The sequence below is a fragment of the Phyllobates terribilis genome, unplaced genomic scaffold (genome assembly GCF_046119375.1).
Source record: "Phyllobates terribilis strain yellow unplaced genomic scaffold, ASM4611937v1 Scaffold_2__4_contigs__length_985480577, whole genome shotgun sequence".
NCBI classification, from domain to species: Eukaryota; Metazoa; Chordata; class Amphibia; order Anura; family Dendrobatidae; genus Phyllobates; species Phyllobates terribilis.
The window spans coordinates 390,351,466-390,367,617 of NW_027362762.1; the positions used below are offsets into that span (position 1 = coordinate 390,351,466).

The window sequence follows — 16,152 nt, forward strand, 5'->3', positions numbered from 1 at the left end:
TACTATCTACACTGCCCCCATTATTTTGTTAGTGATGCAGTGTGCATCACTAACAAGCTTTTTTCATTAAAATCAGTGGTAGTATAATCATTTTATAGCTTTACGTACATGTTGTCCTACCTGCTCGTATTCAGTCATAGGGGTGTGATTCTCTCATTTGGGCAGCACCGCATTCAGTCACTGCTGGCGCTGCCCATGTATTTGAATACTGCTCCCGGCAAGGTTGCGTCTAGATCGGAGGGGATTTTTAGTGCTGCTCACTTTAGCCACTCCGATCTACCGTAATGTGACTAAGTTAAAAATTTACTCTCCAGTTGTTTTTTATTAGTAGCACTTTCTTTTCCAGCATTTTGGTAATTCTGTTGTAACCTGGCGAGGGGCGGTAGCCATTGGTGAGGTACTTGTCTCTTATGCCCCGGCACATTACATGAAGGTGAGGGTCCTGGGTGTGCGGACTTGTGCTGTGAGGGCACTATGCCCTTACAGGCTGCATGTAACCGATGTTGCTGGTTGGCCAGGGCCAGATGTTTGACAGTTCAATAAGAGAGACCACCAGTTCAAAATAAACCTTTTACTGAACATTAATTTTGGTTATATACAGTAGATATGGAGTACATATCTCCTCAAATGTTTCCTTCATAATGGATAACATTTTCCTCACACAGATTAAATCTCTATCTCTTCTCTCTCTTTGCTTATTCTCTGTCTTCTCTATTTCTCACTACATTACCACAAACCAGCTCAACACTACAATTCCGCTATCAAGATTCCTTTACTCAACCCGAAGTTTTGTGTCTTCTTCCCCCTCTGAGGAACTATGGTGCCAGAATGGCTGGTACTTATCTTCTCTTCTACTGACGCTATGGAACTCCTGCAGGGGCACTCTCTTTGTCTCGCATAGTTCGTCCTGTATAGGCACGTTACCTTTAAGAGTTATAAACTTTGGGCCATACTGCTAGGCATCCTCTCCCAGGACACATCTCGAGTAAATCACTCTGTCTCTCAGTCATTCTTCCTCGTTTCTGCTCCTAATCATGCTATCTCTTTCTCCCGGTCTCCTCTTACTACTAGGGATACCCATAAAATGCGATACTGCTCACACCAGGCCTTAGGTCTCTTCTGTATGCACTCCAAGCCCTAACTGACGTCTCAACAGGAAACAGTGTCCTTCCCTTCAGCTTAGCTCCTCCCACTCTGGGCTAGTCCCAACCATTGACTCTTGCTGTTCCTACTGTCGAGCAATTAACAATGCTGACATTATTAATGCACATCACAGTTCACATTACACAATACAACCATTCACATGTTTTTCAAGAGGGAACGTGGGCAGTATGTCCATTTCCTTACACTGTCACAACTTTTTTGAGATGTGTTGCTCCCAACAATTTCTAAATGAGGTAATTTTTTCAGGTGGAATGGCAAAGTCTAACTTTCAACTTATGATCTGTATTCTATGTTGTGTTGTGAATAAAATATTGCTATAAGAGATTTCCAAATTATTGCATTTTCATTTTATTTATTTTAGGGTGTCTCAACTTTTTTGGAACTGTATAAAATACACATAAAACATGCATATACACAATGAAATATTGAAAAATATGTTCTGTTATGAATACATGGTATAAGGGACCAAATGACTGCAAGTTTAAGTCTCATAAGGAGGCTAAAAAATAAAGTAAAAACAAAAGTTTGAAAATATGAAAACAAAAAATATATAAAAATTTGAAACTCTGACCTTTTCCCCCATTAAAAATAAAGGAATAAAAACCTTTAAATATGAAATATCCGTAAAAGTCCTATTTACCAAAATATAAAATCAATTAACCCCATCGGTAAACGTGACAAAGAGAACAAATCAAAATGTCAGAATAACAAGCCCTCACACAGCTCCACTGATTTAAAAATGAAAACATTACAGGTTTTGGAAAATGGTGACATAAGCTAATTTTTTTTTTATTAGAAATTGCCAAAGTTATTCCTACCACTTAAATAGAAAAAAAACTGTAAAATGTTGGTATTGGTGCAATCGTATAGACTTGAAGAATCCTATTTGCAACACAATTAACGCTGTAAAAACAAAACACAAAAGATAATTGTAGAATTGCGTTTTTTGTGCAATTTTATCACACTAAGAATATTTTTCCCATTTTCCAATAGATTGACTGGTAAAATGAACAGTATCATTCAAAACTACAACTAGTGCCACAAAAAAGCCTTCATAAAGCAATGTGGACAGAAAAAGAAAAGTTATGGCTTTCGGAAGTAGTGGAGAAAAAGACAAAAGAGCAAAAACAGAAAATTGTTTGGTTGGAAAGAGGTTATAAAATGTATTTAAAATTGTGATTATTGGTTTTCATTATTTTTCTGTAATTTTGCAGGAATACAAGATCTTTGACTTTATTTTACCTCTAAGGCTATGTGCCCACGATGCAGAAATGAAGCAGAAAATTTCTGCATGTCCTTGCCTGGAAAAACACGTGCGGAATTTGACACGCATTTTTCGCGCGTTTTTGAAGCGTTTTGGACATGCGGAATTGCCTTGCATTTTTTAATGCATTGAGAAGGCAATTCCACATGCGTAAACGCACAAATAATGGACATGCTGCGGATTTTTCCGCACATCAAAAACGCTGCGGAATGGGCATTGAAATTGCGGATTGTCATTGGGGACCATCAGGGACGGATTACCAAGCGTTTTAGAAGCGTTTACACTGCTCAAATTCTGCAGCAAAAACGCTTGAAAAACGCATCGTGGGCACGCAGCCTGACATTCAGGTACATACAGGTGTATTGGTAAATAGAGATGTGTCTCCATGTACTAGTACAATATGCCTGTAAAGAAGAATTATACTATTTAGATTTTTAGTTAAAGAAACTCCTGCTATACTTAGCAGTGCAGTCTTTAGCTAACTGCTAAAATTTGTGCCTGCCATGCTACCGTTTGTAAATTTTAATACCTGGAAAGACGTGAATAAGGGTTTAAAAAGCTACACAGGGAAAAAAACAGAAGGATCATAGCAGTGCCCTGACATAGAATGCAATGGCAACTGTGCCTGATTTCCCCACTGGACCATCCAGCATAACCATGTCCATCCCTTGTACACAGCTGTCAGTTCATCAAGTAAAATTTAACTCTGACAATTTTCAGGATCTTAATACATTTAATATAAACATTGTTACTTGTTAGTTTTTTTTAGATATATAGCAACTTGCACTTAAATCATTTTAGAAATATTATTTACATGTTTTTATAAAAAATTATGAAATACAATATTGCATATTAAGCCAGTACAAAGAGAATAAAAGCATACTTACAATTATCCCTGGATAATAACCTCCGACAGTTATATTTTCTGTTCTTGTGGTTGCAGCCAAGCCAATGGTCAATATAAAAAGAGACACCAGAAGCAGGGATATGGTAAACCACAGAGCAGACCTCTTCCGTTTAGCAAAATGCCCTACAATTAAATGGTTCAGACAATTATAACATGTTGAATTTCTGCATGAGAACATGCTGGGATATATTCAGGTTTCTAGCAATGTACACCATTTAGTCATCATCAGTTTGCAGTCAGATAATAGTTATTTTCGCCATTGACAAAAATGCAGCAGCTCATTACAGACTGCAATTAGGACAAGAACTAGTATAAAAGATTTGACTGTTAAGAAATTTCGATATTAAAAAATAATTTTTAAACAAGGAATAAAAAAAAATAAAGGAAAACCTCATTATGCCTAAATATTTGGGTTTTTGCACATATTAAAAAAATAGATTTTATTTTCAATTCTTCAGACTACAGCTATCTTCATATAAGTCTGAATTGCCAGGGCAGCCATAGTCAATGAAATCCAGATGTAAGCACAATATTATCAATTCCTCATTACATTCCAGATGCCAGATATTGCTTCCAGTATTTCATATTACACATAGAAATTATTTTAAATAGTCAATAATACAATATGAAGAATTAGATTATTCTGTGAGATTTTTAATGTCATGATGAAATACATATGTTCTGAGATCCTGGAAACTGAACTCCGCAGTAGGTAAAAATATAGAGCTGAGAAAGCAGGATAAAAATGTCATTGTAATTCTACCAATCTTATTACAGATACTATGTTTACTGCACAACGCAAGGTGTAAACAGGGAAACAAACAGTTTACGAGATTAAAATGTGGTGTATTTTTGTCAACAATGAAGACAGACAGAAAACCACATTTCTTTTACTCACTAATAATGGATTTTTTTACACCTGCAAGCTTCATAGGACAGGAATTGAATGACAAAATTCACGTGTGATTAGCTTTCATTGTTAAGTTGTTTTGAATTTACTGTATGTAAATTAAGGTGAATTTTTAAATAATGAAAAGTTTTTGGAGTTTGCATGTTCTCCCCATGTTTGCCTGAGTTTCCTCCGGGTTCTCCAGTTTCCTCCTACACTCCAAAGACATAATGATAGGGAATGTAGATTGTGAGCCCCCATGGGGAGAAGGGCGATAATGTCTGTAAATTGTCTGAATTGTAAATGTCTGCGGAATATGTTGGCGCTATGTAAATAAAATATTATTATTATTATTTCTGTTATACTTTGTGCTTCAATCCCTATGTTCTTGATATCTTTTACTTGTCAGTGAATGGGAAAAAAAAGTCTCAATCCAAAGGATAGCTAAACAACAGAACCCAATAACATTCACAGCTTGGTTTGCTACAGTTTGTCCAGTGTAATCAGTTAATACACTGATTCAAAGTAGCAAAAATTCGGACAAGTAGACATTTGAGCTGCTGTTGATGTATTTATTTAACTCATAGTTAGAGGCGTAGCTATGGGTTCAGCTCAAGAGAGGTCACAGTATGATGGACCAACGCTCCCTAGGTGAAGTGTAATGAACTCACAGCTCCCCAATGCAAAGAATGATGGTCCAACTGCTCCCTTATATACAGTATGATGGGCCCACAGCTCCCCTTTGCAAAGTATGATGCCCCCACAGATGTTTGACATTTTGCAATAAAAATGCAGCTCAGCGGTTAACATCTCCCCCTATCCTATTTTGTGTAAAGCCTGCTTCTGAGTAAGCTCCCTGTGTGCTTTTCCTTAATGATTGAGCAGAGCACTCCTAGATTGCTCTGCCCAATCATAGAGAAAACTGTAAAGCTGTACATTTACAACTACAAAGTATAAAAAGTATTACATTTCTTTTTTCTGAACACGTCTGTATGATTAATGCAGGGAAGAAACAGGAAATAAATAAAGAAGCAAGAAGTTTTAGCTTGATATAATAAACATATGCATATCAGACTCTGCATTGCAATAAACAGCATTTTTCTTGCACATCACTTATGCTACGAATACTGCACATGTGATACGAAGTTCAGAAACTTAGAACCTATAAATCCACATTATAGCTAAAAAATGTGTACGTTATTAATAAACACAATTGACAACACAGACATGCTAAAATTGTAGTACATGCAAAGACAAAATAGTATAAAATGCTGAAAACTGCAGGTGGAGAGAACAGCATTAATGAACACAGAAAAGGTATAATTGTGATAAATGTATATGAGGCCTGTTTAGAGAAAAAACAGGTCTGGAGTAACTGGCCACAATAATTAGTAACAAAAAATATATAAAGGTTCATTGCATAATGGCCAGATTGATGTGAAAGATGATAAAAAGGTGAATACTTCGCTGTATGTGATATGGTGTATAATTAGGACACGAAAGACACAATTTTTATACAGTAAAACCAAATCCTTCCAATAAGGAATTAGAGTGAAAACTCTTAACTAGAAAATAACTGATATGTAGTTGTAAGGACAAGAGAGAAGACAGATTGGTTGCAATCGAACATAACCATCTGCTGGTTAAAGACGATAGAGAAGTGAAAGCGGGGAGAATTGCATTAGTAGGAACCCAAGAGTGAAGTTCATGTTCCCTCAAGGAAGAGATTGGGGAAGACACCAAGTCAGGTGATAGCTGTGGCGCAGTTAGGGATTATATTAGGCCTGGGAGGGCAGTGAATTAGAGGAGTCAGTGCCTGAACCTGTAGCAGGACAGACAAGCGTCACCGTGGAGTTGGCTTACAGCCGCCATCACGAGTAACCAGTCATGAGTGGAAGACCAAGTACCCATATCTGGGAGAAGGACCGAGTGACGAGATCTGGTATACTAGAGATCAGGGTTGAGAGATCCGAATTGAGTGAGCCGAGAAAGACGACCAGGCCGCAGACAGGGACGCTCGTGTGAGCCATTACTTCCAACCTAGACGTATAGTACAAAGTGTGGGCCGGGGCAATACTTCAGGGAATGAAGATGGCCAGCGTGATGAGCGTACTGTGTATCAAGAAGCTCATCAATCCGGGACTTGCGGCCTAGCAGGAAATACCGGTGACCCCCATTAGGGCCTGTGTGACTTCTTGAGCCGCCTAGAGAAAAGACAACAGTGACAGGCTCAGTAGTTAGCGTGGGGCATTAGGACTAGGCATTACTGATAAATAGTCCCTTAACTGCAAGATATAGAGAACAGCGCAGATATATACAGTACAGACCAAAAGTTTGGACACACCTTCACATTTAAAGATTTTTCTGTATTTTCATGACTTTGAAAATTGTTCATTCACACTGAAGGCATCAAAACTATGAATTAACACATGTGGAATTATATACTTAACAAAAAAGTGTGAAACAACTGAAAATATGTCTTATATTCTAGGTTCTTCAAAGTAGCCCCCTTTTGCTCTGATGACTGCTTTGCACACTCTTGGCATTCTCTTGATGAGCTTCAAGAGGTAGTCACTGGAAATGGTCTTCCAACAATCTTGAAGGAGTTCCCAGGGATGCTTAGCTCTTGTTGGCCCTTTTGCTTTCACTCTGCGGTCCAGCTCACCCCAAACCATCTCGATTGGGTTCAGGTCTGGTGACTGTGGAGGCCAGGTCATCTGGCGTAGGATTCCATCACTCTCCTTCTTGGTCAAATAGCCCTTACACAGCCTGGAGGTGTGTTTGGGGTCATTGTCCTGTTGAAAAATAAATGAAGGTCCAACTAAACGCAAACCGGATGGAATAGCATGCCGCTGCAAGATGCTGCGGTAGCCATGCTGGTTCAGTATGCCTTCAATTTTTAATAAATCCCCAACAGTGTCACCAGCAAAGAACCCCCACACCATCACACCTCCTCCATGCTTCACGGTGGGAACCAGGCATGTAGATTCCATACGTTCACCTTTTCTGCATCGCACAAAGACATGGTGGTTGGAACCAAAGATCTCAAATTTGGACTCATCAGACCAAAGCACAGATTTCCACTGGTCTAATGTCCATTGCTTGTGTTCTTTAGCCCAAACAAGTTTCTTCTGCTTGTTGCCTGTCCTTAGCAGTGGTTTCCTAGCAGCTATTTTACCATGAAGGCCTGCTGCACAAAGTCTCCTCTTAACAGTTGTTGAAGAGATGTGTATGCTGCTAGAACTCTGTGTGGCATTGACCTGGTCTCTAATCTGAGCTGCTGTTAACCTGCGATTTCTGAGGCTGGTGACTCGGATAAACTTATCCTCAGAAGCAGAGGTGACTCTTGGTCTTCCTTTCCTGGCGTGGTCCTCATGTGAGCCAGTTTCTTTGTAGCGATTGATGGTTTTTGCAACTGCACTTGGGGACACATTCAAAGTTTGCCCAATTTTTCGGACTGACTGACCTTCATTTCTTAAAGTAATGATGACCACTCGTTTTTCTTTACTTAGCTGCTTTTTTCTTGCCATAATACAAATTCTAACAGTTTATTCAGTAGGACTATCAGCTGTGTATCCATCTGACTTCTGCACAACACAACTGATGGTCCCAACCCCATTTATAAGGCAAGAAATCCCACTTATTAAACCTGACAGGGCACACCTGTGAAGTGAAAACCATTTCCGGTGACTACTTCTTGAAGCTCATCAAGAGAATGCCAAGAGTGTGCAAAGCAGTCATCAAACCAAAAGGTGGCTACTTTGAAGAACCTAGAATATAAGACATATTTTCAGTTGTTTCACACTTTTTTATTAAGTATATAATTCCACAAGTGTTAATTCATAGTTTTGATGCCTTCAGTGTGAATGTACAATTTTCAAAGTCATGAAAATACAGAAAAATCTTTAAATGAGAAGGTGTGCCCAAACTTTTGGTCTGTACTGTATATAAAACGTTGTATAGATATTTAGCTTCATTGCATTGCCGTGTGTCATAATGCATTATACTGTTATGGTATACTGTTACCCGTAACACTGTACCTAAATATATATGTAGATACTCATGTTAGTCAAATAAATACCGTATATTCCGGCGTATAAGACGACCTGGTGTATAAGACGACCCCCCTACTTTCCTGTTAAAATATAGAGTTTAGGATATATTCACCGTATAAGACTACCCCTTTTCCAACGCATACCAAACACCGGTAAAAATTAAAAAAAAACAGATTTGAATTTAACATGGTCCTTTTTTAATTTAAATTCTTATGACATGCAGGTATATAGCAGGAAAACTGTCACTCATAAACATATTAAAATAGGGGGGACCCCACGTCATTTTTTGGGGGGGTCCCCCATTCTAATAGCTAGTAAAGGCTAGGTATTCAGCTGGGGGCTGATATTAGTAGCCTGAGAAGCTCCGTGGGTATTACCCCCTTCCCAGACTTCAAACATCTGCCCCAGCCGTCTGCTTAACCTCCGCTAGAGACTATAATGATGGTGGATCCCACGCCAATTTTCTTTTTAAAAAATCCTTTATTTTAACACTAAATGACAATTGAGGGGTTAATAAAGATGCAGTCCCTAAATTATTATTAATTTTGTAATTAATTTTTCCCAAAAATGTTGACGTGGACTTCGCCATATTTTTGTGTCCAGCCAGGTACAGCAGGCAGGAACGGGCTGCCCCCAACCACCAGCTGCCTATTTGTACCTGGCCGGACACAACAATATAGGGAAGCCCTTTTTTTTTTAATTATTTCATGAAATAATTTAAAAAAAAAAGACGTGGGGCTTCGCCCTATTTTTGTGTCCAGCCAGGTACAACTAGGCAGCTGGGGGCTGGAATCTGCAGCGCAGGGAGGCCCAAGCTTTCTGCCCCCCCCCCCCGCTGCAAATTGCAGTCCGCAGCCACCCCGGAAAATGGCGCGTTCATAGAAGCGCCATCTTCTGGCGCTGTACCCAACTCATCCAGGGCCCTGGTGCGGTGGCTCACTGGGTAATAAAGAGGTTAGGGCCAGCTTGGCATTATCAGCTGGCCCTAAGCCCGAAATTCATGGGGTCACGCCAATATTAGACATGACCGCCATGAATTTCTAGTAAAGTAATTAAAAAAAACACAAACACCCAGAATAAAGTCCTTTAATTGAAATAAAGACACAATTTTTTAATGTTCTAAATTAAACCACACTTACCGTCACGCCCATTCCAGCTGAAGCCAACGATCTCCTGCAATAAAAGTAAAATAATAAAGCAACCTCATCCTTACCTCTCCATGGTTCCCAGGACCGGTCCAGCTCTGCTACATTCACATGACAGGCTGCACCGCAGCAGAACGCTGCCGTTCAGCTTGCCATGCGGCAGACACTGAGAAGCGCAGGCATGCTTGTGCTCCTCAGTGTCTGACTGTGACGGCATCCAGATGAGCCGAGATCATGTCCAATGAACTCGGCTCACCTCATGCACGTCACTGACAGCGTGGGAAAATTCTCCTGCTCCCCGCATGCGCAGTAGAAGTTTCCCACGTTGTCAGTGACGGACGTCCAAGAGGTGAGCTGAGTTCATTGTCGGCTCATCTGGATGCCGTCACAGCCAGACACTGCAGAGCGCAAGCATGCCTGCTCTTCTCAGTGTCTGCGGGATGACAGGCTGGATGGCAGCGTTCTGCTGCGGTCCAGCCTGTCATCTCGATGTAGCAGAGCTGGAGCTGTCCTGGGAACCATGGAAAGATAAGGATGAGGTTGCTTTATTATTTTACTTTTATTGCAGGAGATCGTTGGCTTCAGCTGGAATGGGCGTGACGGTAAGTATGGTTTAATTTAGAACAATAAAGAATTGTGTGTTTATTTCAATTAAAGGACTTTATTCTGGGTGTTTGTGGTTTTTTTAACTTTTACTATGGGGTTAGTAATGGGGGTGTCTTATAGACGCCTCTCCATTACTAACCTGGGCTTGATGTCAGCTGGCATTATAAGCTGACATCAACCCCAGCCCTATTACCCCCTGCCACCGCACCAGGGCAGCGTGGAAGAGCGAGGCTAAGTGCCAGAATTGGCGCATCCTATGAATGCGCCATTTCTGGGGCGGCTGACGGCTGGTGTTTCTAGCCTGGGAGGGGGCCAATATTCATGGCTCCCTTCCTGGGCTATTAATATCAGCCCCCAGCTGTCTGCCTAGCCTTTGCTAGCTATTAAATTAAGGGGGACCCCACGTCATTTTTTTGGGGGGGTCCCCCATTTTAATAGCTAGTAAAGGCTATGTATTCAGCTGGGGGCTGATATTAGTAGCCTGGGAAGCTCCATGGGTATTACCCCCTTCCCAGGCTTCAAACATCTGCCCCAGCCGTCTGCTTAACCTCCGCTAGAGACTAAAATTAAGGGGAACCCCACGCCAATTTTTTTTTAAATAAATCCGTTATTTTAACACTAGATGACAAGTACAGTAACCAGCACTGTCACTGTACTTCTTATATATGTGACTGACATGTTTCTATCTATCTAATCTATGTGTGATGCTCTATCTTTCTGTTATAAATTGTCGGGTACAGATGCTGAATTGCCGGCCGGCTTTTTTAAAGAGACGGTGCATGAAAACACTATTATTTGTTTTAATAAATCCTTTACACTAAATGACAAGTGCAGTAAGCAACACTGTCACTGTACTTCATATATATGTGACTGACATGTTTCTATCTATCTAATCTATGTGTGATGCTCTATTCTTTCTATTCTAAATTGTTGGGTGCCGGCTTATGCCGCTGCTGAATTGCCGGCTTTTCATATATTGTCACAGAAGCGATGCGAACTTCCCTGCTCCGGACACAGCGCAGCGCTTCTGTGACAAGTGAAAGCTGTCGGCACAGAAGTCCTGCGCTGTGTCCGGAGCTGGGAATACGCAGCGATGTGTCAGTTTCAGCACAGAAGCGCTGACTGTCTGGACCTACCGCCGCCGTATTTTAACTCCCTCCACCTTATATTAACTCCGACATGGCAGGGATACGGCCACGGCAGCTTATTAACACCCCCAGAGTATCCCCGCATGTCAATTTCTGAAAGTTCAAAAGCATTACCGGCGTATAAGACGACCCCAGACTAGACAGAAGATTTTTCAGTCTTCAAAAGTCGTCTTATACGCCGGAATATACGGTAGTTGTTTGTTAAGTACCACTGTCTCCTCATTGTCTGCGCTGTTGCATCCACGTACCTGTTAACATAGTTACTGGTTCCTTCCAATAACTAATAAGAAATATCAATGTGATATACAACAGTAGTTAGTGTAGTGCACAATCACTGTATATTAGAACCAAATCCTTCCAATAAGGAATAAGAGTAGAACACCATGTAATATATAGTTTTTACACATTATAACCAACTCCTTCCAACAAGGAATAAGAAAGAACCACTTTAGCAAGCATGTGAGGATATATAAATACCCTGCCTAACAAACTGATACCCTATGTTAAGGGAAATTAATAAATGTAAATATGATGCCATAACAAGATTGTTACCGCCATATATGTATGGAAAACCTCATCCTTCCAATAAGGAATTAGATAAATTGAAAATAAAAATGAGAGAAGAAAGGTGTGACACTCGTTATCGTCACTTATCAGTGACAAGCCGTGAGGCAGGGAAATCAAGAAGTCCAGGATCAAACACAAAGAGTGTATGTCGAAGGCAGAGTCGCAAGACAAAGGAGTAAACAGGTCACAGTCCGAAGTCAGCAGTCCAAAACAGTGCCGATCAAGTAAAAGGGGCTAAACAAATGAATAGTCAAAAGCGAGGTCCGAGGTCAGGCAGCAAAAAGATCAGAACACAAAAGCATGAGGCACACACAACACCGAGCAAAGCTATGACTGGCAATGGTCTGACCACTGCCAGCCAGGCTGACACTGAAATGGTGACGCCTGGAGAAAGCCCACCAGACCCAGCTTGTGATTGGGATGCTGGGCAATCCTAAATTTGCATGGGGACAACACAGCATGACCTAGTCCCTGATTGAGCGGCTGGGCTATCCCATTCACAATACTGGCAGCCCACTCAACCATCTACTGTGCGGCTGAGCTGTTGCTCACTGTGTCCCTATTACACAGTAAGCTTTGGACTCATGATGCTCATGATGCTCCTGCTGCCCCACACTTCAACGAGCATTTCACACATGCATCCTCAGGGAGCCCAGAAGTTCAGAAACTTGCATCATTCGAAGCATTAATCCAAGACACATCCATGTGGCAAACGAAGAACAAGCATTCACACACATCTACAGAGCTGTGAAAAAGTGTTTGCCCCCTTCCTGATTACTTATTCTTTTGCATGTTTGTCACGCTTAAACAAATTTAAATATTAGACAAAAATAATACAAGTAAACACAAAATGCAGTTTTTAAATGAAGGTCTTTATTATTAAGGGAAAAAGAAATCCAAACCTACTGGGCCCTGTGTGGAAAAGTGATTGCCTCCCCCCCTTAAAAAATAAATTAACTTTACTGTATTATTGGAACTTTTCTTTTATGCCTATCTCTTTATACAAAGCCCTGAATTAGTAGCAGCTTATTTTTGCACATACAGTACACAGAAGAACAGCTACAGTAATACAATTACAGAAATTATTTTTGCAAAGTTAAATGTTCCCTGAAGCATAGGTCAAAAGAATTCTAGTCACTGTATATACATGTAGGTCTTGGCAAACATTGTGGGATTTTTGGATGCTGTATTTTCTTATCCTTAATCTCACTCCACAGAAAGCAACCACCCTGCATGAATGCGTTGAAATTTAGCAACTTTGTTTTCTATGTATTTGCTGAGTACTGTGGGTTACTTCTCTGCTCAATTTCTATGCTCTCACTGTGTTACAAAGCACAGACAGATAAGCTGATAATCAGCATGGAAAATAATTACTTATCTGCCTGATAGAAACTGCCCAATACGGGCACTAGCTTAATATATTTTTGTGATCTTATTACCAATTTGTTCTCAATTTTTGCACGATTTACTTAAAGCTATCATACGCTGTGGCTAATGGCAGCATATATGCATTGAATCTACTCACACTGACTCTGTACATATCTATAGTGTACCTTGGATGTATTGAGGGGCATATACCCAAGTAATGGGTAAGGTGGTGGCAAAAGGGGAACCAATGAGAAGCCAGATAATTAAGGAGCTGCTGTCAAACTGAAGCCTTGTGCAGTACACTGATCTTTGTTGATAGAGACGAGTGTCCAAGAGTCACATCCTATAGAGACGCTGGAGTGAGAAGATGGTGAGTATGATCCTGTTCTTACTTTTTTTAGCCCCCTGATTATAGCTGGGGCATTATGGATAACATTATAATTAGTGGAGGCACTCTGGATATACAGAATAATTAATGAAGATACATGCTATTGCAATCTGAAAAGGCCTTGTCCTATGGGAATCAGTCACACCAGAAGAAAAGGCACCTATGAGGAATTCTGCATACAATTTATCTAATATATTAATTAAAATGACTGTCAAGTTTTCCAGGTTCTGGCATTTTTAAAGGGTTAGTGCACTAATAGGATACTGATAACCTATCTTTGGAATAGGCCAATATTTAGATTTGAGAGTTCTCCGTGGTTGATACCTTTTAATGGCTAACTGAAAAGATGGTAACAAGTTGCAAGCTTTCGAGACTACTCAGGCCTCTTCATCAGGCATAGTATAACACAAAATCTGAAGAGTCATATATTTATACACAATAGACATAGAAATAATGCAATAGATGAGACAGGTGACATAAAGCAGAGCTATTACTATGGGGGAGCAATAAACAGTTCTGGCTGTAAATATTTTAGCAGTTCATAGATAAGTGAAAGTTTTATTGTCCTGTGACTGAAGTCTGGTCCAGGGTAGTGATGGCAAAACTCCCCCCCCCCCAGTTCTGAGGACCACATTCCTTAGTTGATGTTGAATGACATAAATCAATGCAACACATTCATTCCTGCTCTGAAGGTGTCAAAGGTCACCATGAGTTTATATTCCCAAAAGTTTCTGTCTCTTTGAGATTTGAAATTACCTTTTAATACCAATAATTTCATGTCTGTGATGCTGTGATCATGGAAACAATTTTAGATTGGTGGGGTATGACTCCAGCCAGTCCCACCAATCATCTGTCATTAGCTACATACACTGTTTAATATGGAAAGGAACAGCACAGCTTTGTACACTGTTTAGTTCTCGTTGCCAGGAACTGCAGCTCAGCTAGTATTAAATTTGAAACGGCCTGAGATGCAGTTCTACGAGCATCAGAGGGAAGCCATTTGCTTCCAGTGTACTGCAATAAGCAGTAGCATAGATACTGGGGGGGGGCAGAGGGTGCTGTCGTCCTGGGCCCCGTGCCACAGGCAGAGCACCGATACAGTTAAACTCTGTGGCATAGCAGAGAGACATGATGTCCCTGCACTGCCGCCCGCCACACAGCCACTATGGGGCCCGTGACCCGGGGGGTCAAGTGCCAACATCCTGGATGCTGATACAGTTAAAAGTAATGATTAATTTGGATGCGTCAGCTGATGCTTCCACCGCTATTATTCTTCCTTTGTGTCTGACATCTCTGCGCAGCGGGCATGATGACATCACTACATGGCGCCCGCTACGTTGAGATGTACGGTTCTTCAGAACGCTCGCTGCAGGGACCAGAGCAGCGGGGGAATGAAGAGGAGAGGTTATTTATTTTTTTAAATCAGTATGAACATTGTGGTGGCCAGAATACTGTATGGAGGACTATGGCGAGTGCATTATACTATATGGAGGACTATGAGGAGTGCATTATTCTGTATGGAGGATTATGAGGAGTGCATTATACTATATGGAGGACTATGAGGAGTGCATTATACTATATGGAGGACTATGAGGAGTGCATTATACTATATGGAAGACTATGGGGAGCACATTATACTATATGGAGGACTATGAGGAGTGCATTAAACTATATGGAGGACTATGGGGAGTGCATTATACTATATGGAGGACTATGAGGAGTGCATTATACTGTATGGAGGATTATGAGGAGTGCATTATACTATATGGAGGATTATGGGGAGTGCAGTATACTATATGGAAGACTGTGAGGAGTGCATTATACTATATGGAGGACTATGGGGAATACATTATACTATATTGAACAAAAATATAAACGCAACACTTATGTTTTTGCTCCCATTTTCCGTGAGCTGGTGTGGCATATCAAGATGCCGATTAGACAGCATAATTATTGCATAGGTGTGCTTTAGGCTGGCCACTCTAGAATGTGCAGTTTTATAGTATTGGGGGAGTTTGGGGGAGGGGGGTCAGAAAACCAGTCAGTATCTGGTGTGACCACCAATTGCCTCATGCAGTGCAACACATCTACTTCGCATAGAGTTGATCAGGTTGTTGATTGTGGCCTGTGGAATGTTGGTTCACTCCTCTTCTGTATATAAAATATGACTGTAAGACATTTCCAAATCATTGCATTCTTGTTTGCTTTCTTTTCATTTTACATAGAGTCCCAACTTTTTTGGAATTGGGGTTGTAGATAAAGAGACCTAAATGAAACAAAATGAGTAAAAAATATTGTACTTTTTTAAGGAAAATTATCCAATATCACAAGTCTGTAAGTGGCAAAAGCAAGTGAACCTTTAGGATGTGCAGAAGGTAAAATTAGAGTCTGGTGTTTTTAATCAATGGGAGTGGGCGACCTGTTTTATTTAACCCCTTAAGGACCAGGCGATTTTTCATTTTTGAGCTTTCATTTTTTTTCCTCTCCTTTTTCCAAGAAACATAATTTTTTAATATTTCCACCCACATAGTTGTATGAGGGCTTGTTTTTTTTGTACTTTTGAATTCCACCATTCATATTACCATACCATGTCAGGATGCTATCCTGTCTGTATACTCTTTTGTGTCCTCCCCTGCCAAGGAGATGTGGTA

At 40.5% G+C, this 16,152-nt stretch overlaps 1 protein-coding gene across 1 annotated transcript in view; it reads right to left on the bottom strand.

Moving 5' to 3' along the window:
- TMEM255B (transmembrane protein 255B) overlaps positions 1-16,152 on the bottom strand; it is a 163,890-nt gene that overhangs the window by 141,619 nt on the left and 6,119 nt on the right. The window contains exon 2 of the mRNA XM_073670528.1: positions 3,316-3,458. Within this exon, the coding sequence (XP_073526629.1) occupies positions 3,316-3,458 (143 nt within the window). The remainder of the gene's footprint in view (positions 1-3,315; positions 3,459-16,152) is intronic.